At 44.3% G+C, this 13,857-nt stretch overlaps 1 protein-coding gene across 11 annotated transcripts in view; it reads left to right on the top strand.

Annotated features, from left to right (window-relative positions):
• The window catches only part of AGAP1 (ArfGAP with GTPase domain, ankyrin repeat and PH domain 1), a 309,011-nt gene that overhangs the window by 98,812 nt on the left and 196,342 nt on the right, over window positions 1-13,857 (top strand). For 7 of the 11 annotated variants that reach the window (XM_068196693.1, XM_068196688.1, XM_068196691.1 and 4 more), the window contains exons 3-4: window positions 2,393-2,480; window positions 3,161-3,172. In XM_068196693.1, the coding sequence (XP_068052794.1) occupies window positions 2,393-2,480; window positions 3,161-3,172 (100 nt within the window). The remainder of the gene's footprint in view (window positions 1-2,392; window positions 2,481-3,160; window positions 3,173-13,857) is intronic. The other 4 variants (XM_068196696.1, XM_068196694.1, XM_068196695.1 and 1 more) reach the window with 1 other exon arrangement.

The raw sequence follows: 13,857 nt of genomic DNA, 5'->3' as shown, positions 1-13,857 counted from the left end.
GTTTTACCCTTTGGGCTCTGCAGAATTTTAAAGGGAACAGAAACTGGCTCTGGGAGAGCAGAGAAAGCCCCCAGGGCTGCAATAAAGGAAGGAGGTATTTTTCAGTGTGCCTCTGAGGAAAGAACACCAGTCTTTGCCTCCTTTCTTTAGCAACACGAGGCTTGGTTTCTTTGCAGTGCTCAGAAGGATATTCCAGGCCACCTTGGAGGGGTTTGGAGCAGCCTGGGATAGTGGGAGGTGTCCCTGCCCATGGCAGGGGGAGGAATAGGATGAGCTTTGCAGTCCCTTCCAACCCAAACCAATCTGGGATTCTGTAACTGGTTCCTGCTGGTCCAGTACTTGGGTTTTCCTTATGGATTTTGATGCTTTTATTGTGGTCAAGAGCATGGTGAGACCACTACCTTTGGTGTTCCTGGGTCCTGTTTATTCAAATATTAAATGAGGGTGTGTTAGGCAGAATAAACATGAGAGATTTCTGGATAAAATCACTGGATTTCTTGCACAAAAATATGCAAAGTGCAGTCAGGCTCCTCTCCTGGACAGCTTTAAAATGCCAAGTGCCATCAATACAGTTTATGATTTTTCCCAACAGGCTTTAGGAGGCGTGGGCAAAGTGGCTTGGGTTTGGTTTACAGCATGTCTGGCACATGGAAATAAATGATTCAGTGTTGCACAAGTCATAACTGAAAAGAGCAGTGCGTTGTAGCTGAATTTTCTCCTCTCTGAACTGGGTTAGGGTGGTATTTTTGTTCCCTAACATGCTTGTCATAACTTGGTGCATTTCAGACATATCCATAAATAAATGGAGATGACTGGGATTGTTTGTGTATAAAGCAGGGGAGAGAGGAATATGAATATGACTGCTGTGAAAACAGGCTGGCATTTTTGTCATGCTGTGGGGGATCAGCCTTAAAGCAAATATTAATGCTGACAAAGAGAGAAACTGTATCAGAAGTCAGATTTTTTTTCCAATGTAGAATTTATTGCTCCTACTTTGTAGGAATATGTCAGAGAACCTGAAGTGCTGTCAAATGGTGTAACCTGGTATGACCTCTGGGATATTTAAAAAAATTAAAATACAAAATTGTGTTCTTGAATCTTTTGATGTCTTTCAAATATTGGGGGTCTCGGGATAGAATAAGACATCCCAGCTATGGGATGTTGCCTCTGACTGGACCCCCAGGTTGATGCTTTGTTGTTGTCCCTGGCAGTTACAGTTTTGGCACAGGTGTAATAGAAAATAACATTCCCTGGAGAACTGTTGTCTTGGCCAAATGTGTAGACCATTAAAAATACAATTTCACGCACTGAAATAACTATTTTTCAGTGGTGAATGAGGGGCATTTTCTACATTGTTGTAGGCCAAAAAAAAGGGAAGGAGCTTCTCCTTGGGAAGCTTGGGTGGAAGGGGAGATGGTGTCGGTTTGGTGATGAGGAGAGGTGCCAAGGCCAAGCTGTTTGCTCACAGGGGTCCCTCAGGTCTCAGGGGGTTTGTGGTGTGAGTGGGAGTAGACAAATGTACTGCAGTTCATGGGCATATAATGCAGGGAGAAGTCATTAACCGGAGAGGTTGCTTCATGTTCTGGGGGCAAGGGACACGTGTTAGAGATGTCATTTTCTTCCAGTGACTCATCCCAGAATCCCTCCCTCCCCTGCTGCCCACGCTGTGGGATCAGCCCAAGGCAGGGGGGAATTTGGGCTGCCAGCACACATGGCTGGGTCCTGCCAAGCCATTTTTGATAAGGAGGGTGGTGTCCTGCCAGTTGGGGTTAAGAAGATGGGGTAGGGAACGTGCAGCTCCTTGCCGCTGCCTCGGCCCGTTCGGCAATCCCGGGCAGATCAGCAGAGTTCATCTTCTCTCCAGGGACCTTCTGTTCTGAACCTCCAGTGAGGGTCAAGTAAACAGGAGAGAACAGAGCAGGCTGGGCTTGTTTCAAAGGGGGAAAGAAGTTTCCATCACCTCCCTCCCCCAAGAAGGGAGCACAGTGTCCTCAGCTCTGTGCGCCCCTTGAAAGCCACAAACCCCAAATCTCCTCAAGTCCTTTGGCATTTGAGCACCTCCAGGAAGAAAACTCTGTGGGGTTGGGCTGAAATATTTCCCTGGGAGGGTGGGGAGGCCCTGGCACAGGTTGCCCCATCCCTGGCACGTCCAAGGCCAGGTTGGGCAGGGCTTGGAGCACCCTGGATAGTGGAAGGTGGTGGAACAAGATGATCTGTAAGGTCCTTCCCACCCCAAACTATTCTGCATTTAGTTTATCTCTTGGCATATTTTGCACCGTGTCTGCTGCTTGGGGTGTTACTTCTGTGTGAAGGTTTTACTTGAAGACACTGCTTTTTACAGGGATGAACTGCAGTTGAATTTTTTGTTGCTGCTTTTTCTTTTCCGTTGCAGGGGATCGTGGGTAACCTGGCGAGTGGGAAGTCAGCGCTGGTGCACCGCTACCTGACCGGCACCTACGTCCAGGAGGAGTCACCTGAAGGTAGGTGCAGCCACAGCTCCCACTCTCCTTTCCCCCCCACAAACTACATCCTTACTCATTTTTGATCATGCAGAAATTAATTAGCAAAAAAAAAAAAAAAAAAAAAAAAAAATCCCATGTGCTACTTCAAAATGCATGGAGATTTTTGCTTTAACGTTCTCCAGACTGGGCTAAGTATGTCGAGTATAATTGTAGATTTTCCATAACAGCTTAGCATCCTTTAAATACTTTGGCCCCCAGTGTGTGTCCATATGGGAATTAGTCCTGATGGAGAGGAGTTGGCTGCTCTCAGTAGTGCTGCTGCTTTCACTTGGGCTGTTGAAAGCCACAATTACTGTCTGTAGCGGTGGGTTTCTGTACAATCAGGATGTTGGAAGAGTAAAAATCTTCACCTAAAAAGGTGTAACTTGCTTATTGTTTAATCTATTAAATATTTGGTCTTTTTTTTAAATGTTGTTATGGCATAGAAAATTAATTTGTATGGTGTAGTGTTTAACATTAATCCAAGTTTATAGCTTGAAATCAAAAATATCACAGTACCTTATCACAGTTTATCTTGCAGTAAATACTTTTTTGATTATTTTTCTTTATCTGTTCTCCTTATGAACTTTTAAATCCAACTCTGAGACACTGAATTTCTGGTTCCTTCTTTTCCTTACTGGCTGTTCCCTTCTTTGCAGATATGGATGCAGGTAACTATACATTGTCTTCATGGCAGCTCTCGTTTTGAAGGGCCAGATGGTGGTTTCTGTACTAGAGCGTTTTTTCCCCTTGTTTTGTGTATCATTTTGAGTTGTTTCCTTTTGATTTCAAGTCTTTAGTGCATCTCACTGTTTTTGTCTCTTGCTGTAGTTGTCTCTTCAGCAGTAGTTTGTAGTTTCATGCATCTCTGATAACATTTGTTTCTAATTTACTCTTACCACAGGAAGCTGGTTTAGCCTGGTAGCTGACATTTTAACAGCCTGGAATTGTAGTTAAAATGGGAGGAGAGGGGAAGGGAGGGATGGACAAGGCTTTTCCTGTGGAATTGCACTAACACTGAGGTCCTGCAATTTGTAAGTTTGCCCTAAATGCTTTTGCTGGTTTGTAGCTAGAGCTGGCAATAATAATTGATGATAGCAATTGAGCCTGTGCACAGAAGTGTGTGTGGATCATGCTTCTGGATGCTGATAGTGAAAAATGCTGACAGAGGGTGTAGTGGCACTGAGTACAGCAAATCTTCAGCAAAAATCACTATCTTGACAGATCTCTTCCTTCACTTCATGAACAGAGAATATTTGTTTTTGGTTTTGGGGTTTTTTTCCCTTGGAAGATTCAGATCTACTGGCTGTTGACAGGGCTAACCCTCCTCTCCTCCTGAAGGATGAATATTTTAGGTGATATTCCTTGGGAGTGTTGCCATCTGTCCTCTTTGTCTTGAAGGATTTTTATTTACAGTGCTGGAGTGACGTTGTGACTGTTTTTCCTGAAAGGATTAGATGACAAAAGCAGTGTCAAATCATTTCTCTGCACATAAGTGTGGCTGACAAGCCTCACTAATGACTCTGTTGCATTTCATTAACAGGAGGAAAACTGGAATAATTAAGAGCTCTGATTCGCCTTGTGAGGGATCAGGTCAAGGTTTCCAATCAAGTCAGCATTAAAGGAAATTCTACCCATAGAAATTACCCTCAGTAAACATCTGCAGTGGTGATTTGGTAGTGTTTTACTTGTCTGTCAGAGAATCACGGAGCCACAGAGTGGTTTGGGTTAGCAGGGCCTCTAAAGCTCACCCTGTTCCACCTCCTGCCACAGGCAGGGACACTTTCCACTGTCCCAGGTTGCTCCAAGCCCCCTCCAACCTGGTCTTGAGCACTTTTAGGTCCTTCAGACAAGTCCCTAGAAAAGTGTAATCCTTCATGTTGGAGGCCCTTGTGGATCCTCCCCTCTCTCCTTTTCTGAGGGACTATAAATGTGTCAGATTGTTAAATTGGGTAAAGAGGAGGATGTATGTCGGATGTGAAGGTGTCAGCTGCTTGATCAGTTAAGGAAAACCCGAGTTTACTGGCTTGGAATGGCTTCCTAACAGCTAAATTTAACAGGCATCATAAAATCAGTGCCTAATGGGTGAAGTGATGGATATTTGCTTCACGTGAAAGTGGTGATTAGGGCCAGGGACTGCAATTTCTGCTCGCCTCTGCCTTCTAAATTGCTGCAATTACCAGGAAACCTGCCCTGCATCAGACAAGTGCCACATCTCCTGTAGGCCTTGAGGGCTTCAGCACTCCACTAAATGAATTTTAGCTATGTTAAGATGGCTTCAAGTTTCCTTCAGCCCTCCAAGTGAGAGATTTCTCTTGCTGCCCATCACCACCTCCCCACCAGGAGGAGGAACTCCACACTTGGCAGTGGAGTTTTCTCTCACTGCCTGCCCCAGTTTTTATTTCTGCTCAGAACTTTTCAGTCCTTCATGTGTTTGCAACTTGCAAACCTTCATTTTCTTAAAGAATAAGTTTTTATTAGGAAGAAAAATGGCTTTGAGACTCCTCCTTTGCATATTTAACATACACTCAGCTGTGCTGCTGAGTGACACATTTTAAATCAGGTGTAAGAAAAGCAGCAATGTGTTACCTTGTAAGTGGGGAATTTCAGTACTCTGGGACTTTCAGTTTTTTTTCTGTGAGGATACAAGAAGGAAATTGTTATAGATACATATTCAAATGTATCTATATTGGCTTTTTGCAAATATTAAAATGGATTTTATATGTGTGATATTAAAGCAACTTTGTAACAAAGATAGAGTTTTTATTTCTGTTGTCAATTAAGCTTAGACATAATAGTGAAATAGCTGATATAAGTGTGCTTGTGTTGAAATACCTACTTAGAGAAGGTAATCTTAGGTGTCTTACCTAATAAGGAAGACACCTACTGCAGTTATGCCAACTGTCAACACTCGCTGTCTGTAGACCAAAGCCCAAAAACTGGAGGTGATAAGAACAGACTAAAACCATAACCAAAGAATACACATACTCTAAAGAAATAGCACCAAAAAGAAGATCTACTAAACAGTTCTTAGAACAGGTAAACTAATTTGAAGAAAAGTTTATTATGCATAAGAGTCTAGGAATATACAACAAGCTGATAGAAAAGAAAAAACATCTAAAGACCATCCCCAAAGATAACAGTGTGGTCTTAGCTGTAATAACCTTTACAACCCTTATCTCCTATTATCCTTTATTAAACTTTTAAAATTTTCACAAGAGAATAAACGTGTTTTTTTCACAGAAATGATGGGAGATAAGGAATTCTAGGGATTTGTGGTCTTCTAAGAGCCTTCTAAGCAATTGGAAGGAAGACCACTACTGCTGGGTGCTTTGCCTGCTGGAACAACAAGTAAGGTGTGGGAAATGTTGTGGCTTTATTTCCCCCCATCTAGTATTTAATTCTGCCTGTAGGAGCCAAGTGAAATGTGTGGTGTTTGTGGAATTTGAGACTGAATTCTTTGCAGACCAAGGTGAACTGAAGTTTACAGGAGTAGTGAGTGGCAGGAGGATTCTGTTACTTGTTTGGGTTTCGTTTCCAAAAAAGCCACAGAGGTGTGAAACATGACTTAAAGGCTTTTCCACATCTCTGGCATGTCTGTGAATACTTTAAGGCATGTCATGATTATTTCAGTACTTTGTTTTCCAGTGACTCTAATAAAACAAACAAAAAAAAGACAAACTGTGGTCCAGGGTGTTTCTGCTGGGATGACAAAAAGGAGGTTTTTTTCCTCTACGTAGTCTGGGATATATTTAAGAGTTCTTAATTCATTTCATGTGGGGTAATTATTTTTAGTGTTTTAAAAAGCATAAAAGCCATCCACCCTCCTGACTTCAGGCAGCAAGTAGCCGTTGCTGTCAGTGGAGATTTCATCTCTCTTTGTGGAGGAACTTACAATAAAAATGGAATTTTCCCCCAGTAAAAGATACAGAATAAAGCCTTTAATTTGTTTTTTCAGAAAGCTGTGATCATTTACTGTCTTTCCAAATTTGACCTAAGAATACTTTTATACTGCTGCAGCCTTCACCACAGAACTTTTTTCAGTACCACAGTGGGCAGGGTATCACTTGAATGGCAGGAATGGTCTTGTTTAATATTAAAATACTAAATGAAGTGTCACCCTCAGCCTTCCCTTCGAAGCATGTCATGAAAGTATCATGAAAATAGGTTGCCAGCCTGTAGCAGAAGCATGCATTGGTGATCTTCAAGCTTTTTCTAACCTAAAGGATTCTGATTCTGTGTAGAAATTACATCTTGAGGGACGGGTGTCCATGTTTTTCAGTTTATCTCAAGTAACTATTCCTGGCTGGTGCTTCCTCAGCAAAGGGTAATTATGCAAGGAGGATTGAGGAAGAGTGCTTTGAAATTTCAGCTGCTGTTGTTCACATCCTCTTAAGAGATTTTCTCCTGGTCACAGACCCTTACACAATATCTATGCAAAAGTTCAGGCATAATCTATTAACTGGGATGACCTTCCAGGTGTCTTCATTCAGGTCTGATCCTGGGCTGGATCCAAGAGTGTGGACTGGCTTCACCTGGGGGAAAAAAAAGCAAAGGGATAAAAAAGGGGAAAAAAAAACCACTGCCCCATCCCTGGAAGGGTTCAAGGCCAGGCTTGGAGCAGCCTGGGACAGTGGAAGGTGTCCCTGCCCATGGCCCAGGTGGAATGAGATGGGCTTTAAAGGCCCTTCCAACTCAGACCACCCCGGGATCCTTCTTTGCCGGCATCTGGTTGTGCTGGGCGATTCCACCTTGGGGAGTTTGTTTTGGCTTGAACAGAACATGGGAGCTGCAGCAGAACTGGACAATTTATCCCCTCTGCAGCACTGGGATTCTTGTCCCCTTCTCCACATGATTCCTGCAATTCTGCCTGCTGTGACCAGTCAGGTGCCTGGGGCTGCCAGTCTCTTTACAGAAGCCACTTGCTATTTTTATCTAGTTAATATTTTTCAAATACCTAGGAAGGCCATATTTACTAAGCACCCAAATTTGATCTTTGATGAATAAAGGGAGGATGTGTCCCAGACTAATCTGGGAGCTCTGTTCTCGGTGAGCAGCTGGCTGAAATGTAAATGAAGAGCAGAGAAATGTGTCCTGTGAGGATGTACTTGGAGCTTTCCTCGGAATCATTCATGCCTTTTTGTTGAGGATTTTTTGGAATTCCAGAAAATCACCATCATACATGTAAAAATGTACACAGAGCTTACACAGGGAGGCTTTGCAAGAATCCCAACATGAGTTTAAAAAAGCCACGTTAACCTTAAAGTCGCATTTTGTGGTTCTTGGGCTGCAAAAGAGAATTTCAGAGGAAGCTGAAATTTTCTGTGTTGGTTTCAAATCCTTGGTGCAGTTTTCACAAGCCCCCTCAGCACTTTGGGGCAGATGAAGGTTTTTTTTTGGCCTGTCAACCCACAGGCAGACTCTGTCTCGTGTTCAGAAGACAGCGATGACTTGGGACATGTGTTTCAGAACTACCTCTTTCCAGTTCTTTGTCTGTCTTTTTGCTGGAATAGTACCGAGTGATTATTTTTATTTGGCATTTCACGCTGACACCCAGATATAAAACAACACTTGTCTCTTTTTTGATCCCTTTAATGCACTGCTGCAGAGGGTTCTCTTGGGCTTTTGGAGCCTTTCAGGCTCAGCATAAAAGAGGGTGTTTATGCATTCTGCCCTCTCCCCTCTGGAGCCCTTCCCTCTCCTGTGTGGGTTAGAGAGCCCTTTGAAAAACTCTCTGTTCCAGCTGGGGACTGCTTAAAGTGTCACACAAATAAGGAGCTCGGTTAATTAAAGGAAAAACTCGAGTATTTGCTCTTTGGGAGGTGCTGAGGAAGCAGATTGCCAGAAAAGCTTCCCTTTTAGGTTGTGTTCCCCGAGGGTCTTTAAGGTGTTCTCTTTAACACCTTGCACCTTGAATGGCCAGAGATTTTTGGGAAATGATGTCTGTAGCATTTGTGTCCTTCTCATAACGGGCTCCTCTGAAGGCTGTGTCTCGGGGAAGATCTGTAAAGCAGATTTATAACTTCTGCTACAACTTTGGGCTCTTAACAGGAATAAAAGTGACTTCTCCCAAATAGCGAGTGATGCTACAAGAGGAAATGGCCTCGAGTTGTGCCCAGGGGAGGTTTAGGTTGGATATTAAGGAAAAGTTTTTCACCAAAAGGGTTGTCAAGCATTGGAACCAGGCTGTTCAGGGCAGTGGTGGAAACACTGGAAGTGTTCAAAAAACCCCTGTGTGTGTGGCACTGGGGGACAGGGGTTAGTGGTGGCCCTGGCAGTGCTGGGTGGGGTCAGACCTGGTGATGTAAGAGGGCTTTTCCAGCCCAAACTCCTCTGGGATTCCATGGCTTTGAGTCTCCAGTGCTCCCTGCTTTCTGTTGCTGTTGAAGCCAGTTTGGAGTGGCTCCTGCTGGACCTGCCTTTTGCTTTATTTCTCAAATACTCCTTCTGGATGTATTTCTAAATCACAGCCCACTGATTCACTCTTGATCTTAAAGCCAGGTTTAATATTTTTCTTTGAACATGTTCCTTGTTGAGCTTGTATTTGATTTCTTATTGTGAACCTTTTTTTCCCCCCTTCATTGAATCTTCTTTTGTTATGGGAAGTTGTATCAAAAAGAAATATTCACAGTATTTTGAATTCTCAACCTTGATTTGCTGCCACAGCAGGCTGTCACCAGATGTTTGTACCCATTTTAGGAAGGGCAATTATGGTGTAATCACTGCTAAGTCCAGTTTTAACTTCAGGGTTGCTATTTGTGATGTAAAACTGCCATGAAAGGACAAGTATTAGAGAAGCTGGCTAGGTATAAAAAGCAAAGGGGTGTTTGAAAAGGCAAGAGGAGTAAGAAAAGGCCTGAGATATGTGCATCAGTGCTTATATTTTGGGCTATCTTTGTGAGCTGTTTAGGGTTTGTTAGTGCACATTAGGATTTTGCAATTATGTTGAAAGCTTGTGAGGTCAAGCAGAAATTTTGAGCAGTTGAATTTTGTGTTAGATTGAAAGCTGGGATGGGTTTGTCTGGAAGATGAAATGCCTGAGAAGCCAACTTAGAAGGAGCTGCAGCAAAAAAAAAAGATGATATTTTAAATCATGGGGCTGACTTTGTAAGGAACTTTGTTTGGAAAGTGGTGTTTTGGGCTGTAAGTGTTTAAAACTGGAAAAGACTGGTGGTGGAAAAAGGTAGGAGTGTGCTAAAGTGATATCACATCCTGCCTGAAGGAGCTGACTCGCCGCGTTTTTTTTTTTTTGTCTCCAACTGCTTTGATAAAAATAAGCTTTTAAAATTAGACTTGTCTATATACAATTAGTGGGTGTGAGGTGTAAGCAACTCTCTGCACCTGCTGTCAGTAAAATAAACCAAGACAAGGAAATTAAAAAAAAAAAAAAAGATGAAAAATGAGCTATTGGTAGAAATGGGAGCAGTGACTGGATTGTAGGTCCTTGTCATCTTGTGGCTGCAGGAGGCTCCTGATATTGGGGAGGTTGGGTGGGTGTGAGGGCTCTGGGTGAGTTTCAGAGGAGGGGGTTCCCCCTGGGTTCCTGGGGGTTGTTTTTCCTCCCTTTTAATCTGCCAGAAATGCTTCTGAACTAGGGGAACATGGAACACGTTCAGCTTTCACTTGCTTGTTGCCACAATCGTTGTGTATTGATGTGTCTGATAAAGATGTGTTCCTGCTTCATGTTGGACTGAGGGGTGTCTGAGCCCAAGGTTTGTCTCTGGAATTGGGGTGGAGCACTTTGTATGTCTGCTCCCACTTGATATTCTTGCCTGTTTACCTGGGACCATAATAATTAATAACTGGAAAGATGGGAAAAGCATTTCCCTTGCCCTAAAATGGGGTCAGCAGTTTATTTCTTAGTAAGAACTCACACCTCTTCTCCCTTCCTAGTCTGTTCTCCTGAATAACCAGGGTTCACATGTTTATTTCTCTGACTGGGTGTTTTGTAGGCAGATTTTGGTTCTTACCTGCTATGGGATGCCCTATCCAGATCAGCACGGGCCCATGGTGACATGGGCTAGGACAAGCTGTCCCCTTCTCTGCACTCTGCAGGAATTCCCAGTTGCTTTTCTCTCTTGTGCCAGAGGTTTTTGCCATCCTGCCCCATCTTCCCACAGCTGGTTTGTCCCCACTTTTGTCCCCGCGATGCTGCTTTTATTTTTCCCCTCTATTTCTCGAACTCGTTACGGTCATGTTGAAGTACAATCTAATTTTCTACCATAATTGCAGTCCCTCCTGCTTCATTATCTAGAAACTAAATAGCCTGTTACTTCCATCTTCTAGGTTATTAATAAAGTGGGTGCAGGAGAGTTGAAACTGCTGCAGAAACTTGGATGGGTTTCGTGCTGCTTCTCTCAGACGAGTCATTTGATGGGGACAGAGTGTGCTTTACCTCTCTGTCTGCACTCACATTGCAGTGATTTTTTAAGACTGCCCTCTCTAATTGGCTTAGCACAGTCTGCACTGGCTGTCGGGAGCTTTGCAGTGAAAGTAGAACATGCACTGCTCTGCTCCTGAGCCCTGTCTCTGGGTAATGAGGGAAACTTAATTGCTCAGAGGCCAGCTCTGGTTTGTTCCCATTTATCTTGGTGGTTAATCAATCACCTTCCTCTCCTTCTGCTTGAGATAAAACATTGGATCTAGCTCAGCCTGTTTATCATGGAATCCCAGCATAGTTTGGCTTGGGAGGGACCTTAAAGCTCATTCCATTCCACCCCTGCCATGGGCAGAGACACCTTCCACTATCCCAGGCTGCTCCAAGCCCTGTCCACCCTGGCCCTGGACACTTCCAGGGATCCAGGGGCAGCCCCAGCTTCTCTGGGCACCCTGTGCCAGGGCCTGCCCACCCTCACAGTTTCTTCCCACTATCCCCTCCAACCCTGGAGATTCTATGCAGCTTGAGGAATTTTTTATATATTTTTGAAGTGTACGCTTTTTTCCTAAACACTTAAAAACCTCAAATTCCATTGATCTCCCTTCAAATCACTGCCAGGTTTTGGGAACCCATTCCATCTGCCCTTCTGGAGAGGCACTGCAAATTCACCAGTGAATGCATCTCAGAATTCAGTTGTTAAATGGCATTGCAGCTGCTACTAAAATTCCAACTCCTCTTTCCACGGAGTTGCAAAATCATATATTAGTGCTTCCTTGCCAGTTTTTAGGTAAAGATCAGATTATAACATGTAGTATTGCATTTATACATGGTGCTTGTGGGGGTACCTTGCTTTAATTGAGTATGGCTTGATACTTCCAGGAAACTTCGCCACGTATTTCCTCAACTATATCCTAAACCTGTTTGAGAGAAGCAGATGGTGGGGGTTGAAAAGCTGTCTAGGCTGCTTTTGTTGGCTTTTGGGGTTTGTTTTACCCAGGTAGTCAGTTGGGAAGGTGGTCCAGGGCTCCTTTTGCAGCTTCAGTCTCTGTGGCAGTGACGGTTCCTTGGTCTTTGATCCTCGACCCAGCTCAGCTGCTCACGGTTTCTGAATTTTTGTTTAGCACAGTGATTATATTCAGGAAATATCCAAAATTGTGGAATATCCTGAGCTGGAAGGTTCATTGATCCATCACAGATGCCCCAACAATCCCACCCTGTGCATCCCTGAGATCTTTGTCCAAACACTCGTGGAGTTTTGATGGAGGTCATGACCATTCCCTGGGGAGCCTGGTCAGTGCCCCAGAACCCTCTGAGGGAAGAACCTTTTCCCTTTTTTTAATTTATTTTTTCTTTTGTGGAAACGCCGCAAAAAACATTTTAAAGTTAGTTTATTTAAATAAAAATCGCAAGTAGCAAACCAGAAGACCACTATTTGGCCATCTGTTTGAACAGAGAATTTTTGAACGTGTTTCCCTGAAGAGCAGCCAGGTTCTTGGCACTGAGGGGAAAAAAAAGGGAGAGAATGTGCACGTGTGAGACAACTGGCTGCTGCTGTCAAAATGCACATGTCACCGGGAATATAAAATACAGCCTTCAGAGTGCCTCAGTCCCCCTTCTGTCTTGCCCTGCCACGGTAGACGTTCAGCTGCTGCCTGCGCTGGTCGTGCGGCCAGCCCCCTGAATTTATCCTTCTCATATGGATAAATAACTTCATCCCCGTGGCAATTTGCTTGAATAAAGAGCCTGGTGAGCGCAGTGGAGCCTGGGGATACACAGGAAAATCAGCGGCTGCTCCGGTGAGCAATTACGCGCTGGAACGGCGAGAGGAGGGGGTGGCCAGGCTGTCAGAGCCTGGATTAAAGCCTTCATCCCCGGAATTCCCCATGTAATTCCCAGCTTTTGTAACAGAGAGCCCCTCTGATTACAAATGTGTGCAGTGTTTAAAATTAATTCCATTTTTTGCTGGCTAATTTCTGCGCCGTCGCCGATTCCGCGCGCTCACCTACGGAGTGTCGTGCATGACAATGAGATCAGGAAGCTGTGGTTGATCCCCCCCTATTCCAGTTTCTGCTGGGTCTTCAGCCAGGGTTGTCAGTTGCTGATGCACAGAATTTATTTAGCTTTATAAAGCTTCATGTTGATCAAAGCTTGTATTTATGTGGGGCATTTTCCAGCAGGAGTGTGGCCAGATGCACCTGGGAGAGCGGGGGTGGTTTGTGGGCTGCTTCACGAGTTTGGGCACTGGGAGCAGTGTTTGTCACCTGTAGAAATTCTGTGCTCATCTGACAATGAGCCTGTGTGAATGGATACTGTTCTAGCCCTGGAAAACTGGGAATAACTGCCTTGAAGTGCCTGTGGTGCCCCATCCTTTGGCCACCGGTCGTCCCCTCCCCGTGGCCTCCCCTGGCAGGTACATCTGGGAGCTGAGGAGCTCCCTCATTAAAAAGCTGCGTGTGTCATAATCCTGATGGGACCAGAGCAAAGCCAGCCACCTCCCCTGGGAGTGGCGCTGTGGGTTTTGAGCTCGTTCTTCATAATATGAAGGTCATTTCTTTGTTCTCAGTGCCGTTGGTTTAGACAGTAATTCCTGGCTCCGTCACATACGCAGATGTTTAGTGGCCTCCTCGTGGGTTGCTGTAGTCCAATATTTGAACTGGCTGATCTCTGTAATTCCTCTTTGCCTGTGGTGCTTTACAAACTCCTAGATGTATTTTTTTAAAAATAATGAACATGGTGCTGTCCCAGCTGAGCCACCCCAAAACCGCTGCCCACGCTGCTCGTGGGTCTCATCAAGGCCCATCAAACCAAAGGCAGAAGCAGTTCATTGTTTGCCTTAATCCTACAACCACAGATACCTGCAGGGTACAGCCTTGCTCTTTCTTTTCTCACTGTTTATGCTGTTGTTTGTGTAAATTCTTGATCTTGAGGTAGGTTTTCTTAGTCTCTGTCCTGTGCAGCACCTAATTTTGTGGTGTGGTC

This window comes from Anomalospiza imberbis, chromosome 7 (assembly GCF_031753505.1).
Source record: "Anomalospiza imberbis isolate Cuckoo-Finch-1a 21T00152 chromosome 7, ASM3175350v1, whole genome shotgun sequence".
NCBI classification, from domain to species: Eukaryota; Metazoa; Chordata; class Aves; order Passeriformes; family Viduidae; genus Anomalospiza; species Anomalospiza imberbis.
The sequence above is the reverse complement of the archived record's forward strand: the minus strand, read 5'-3'. Positions and strand labels throughout refer to the sequence as shown.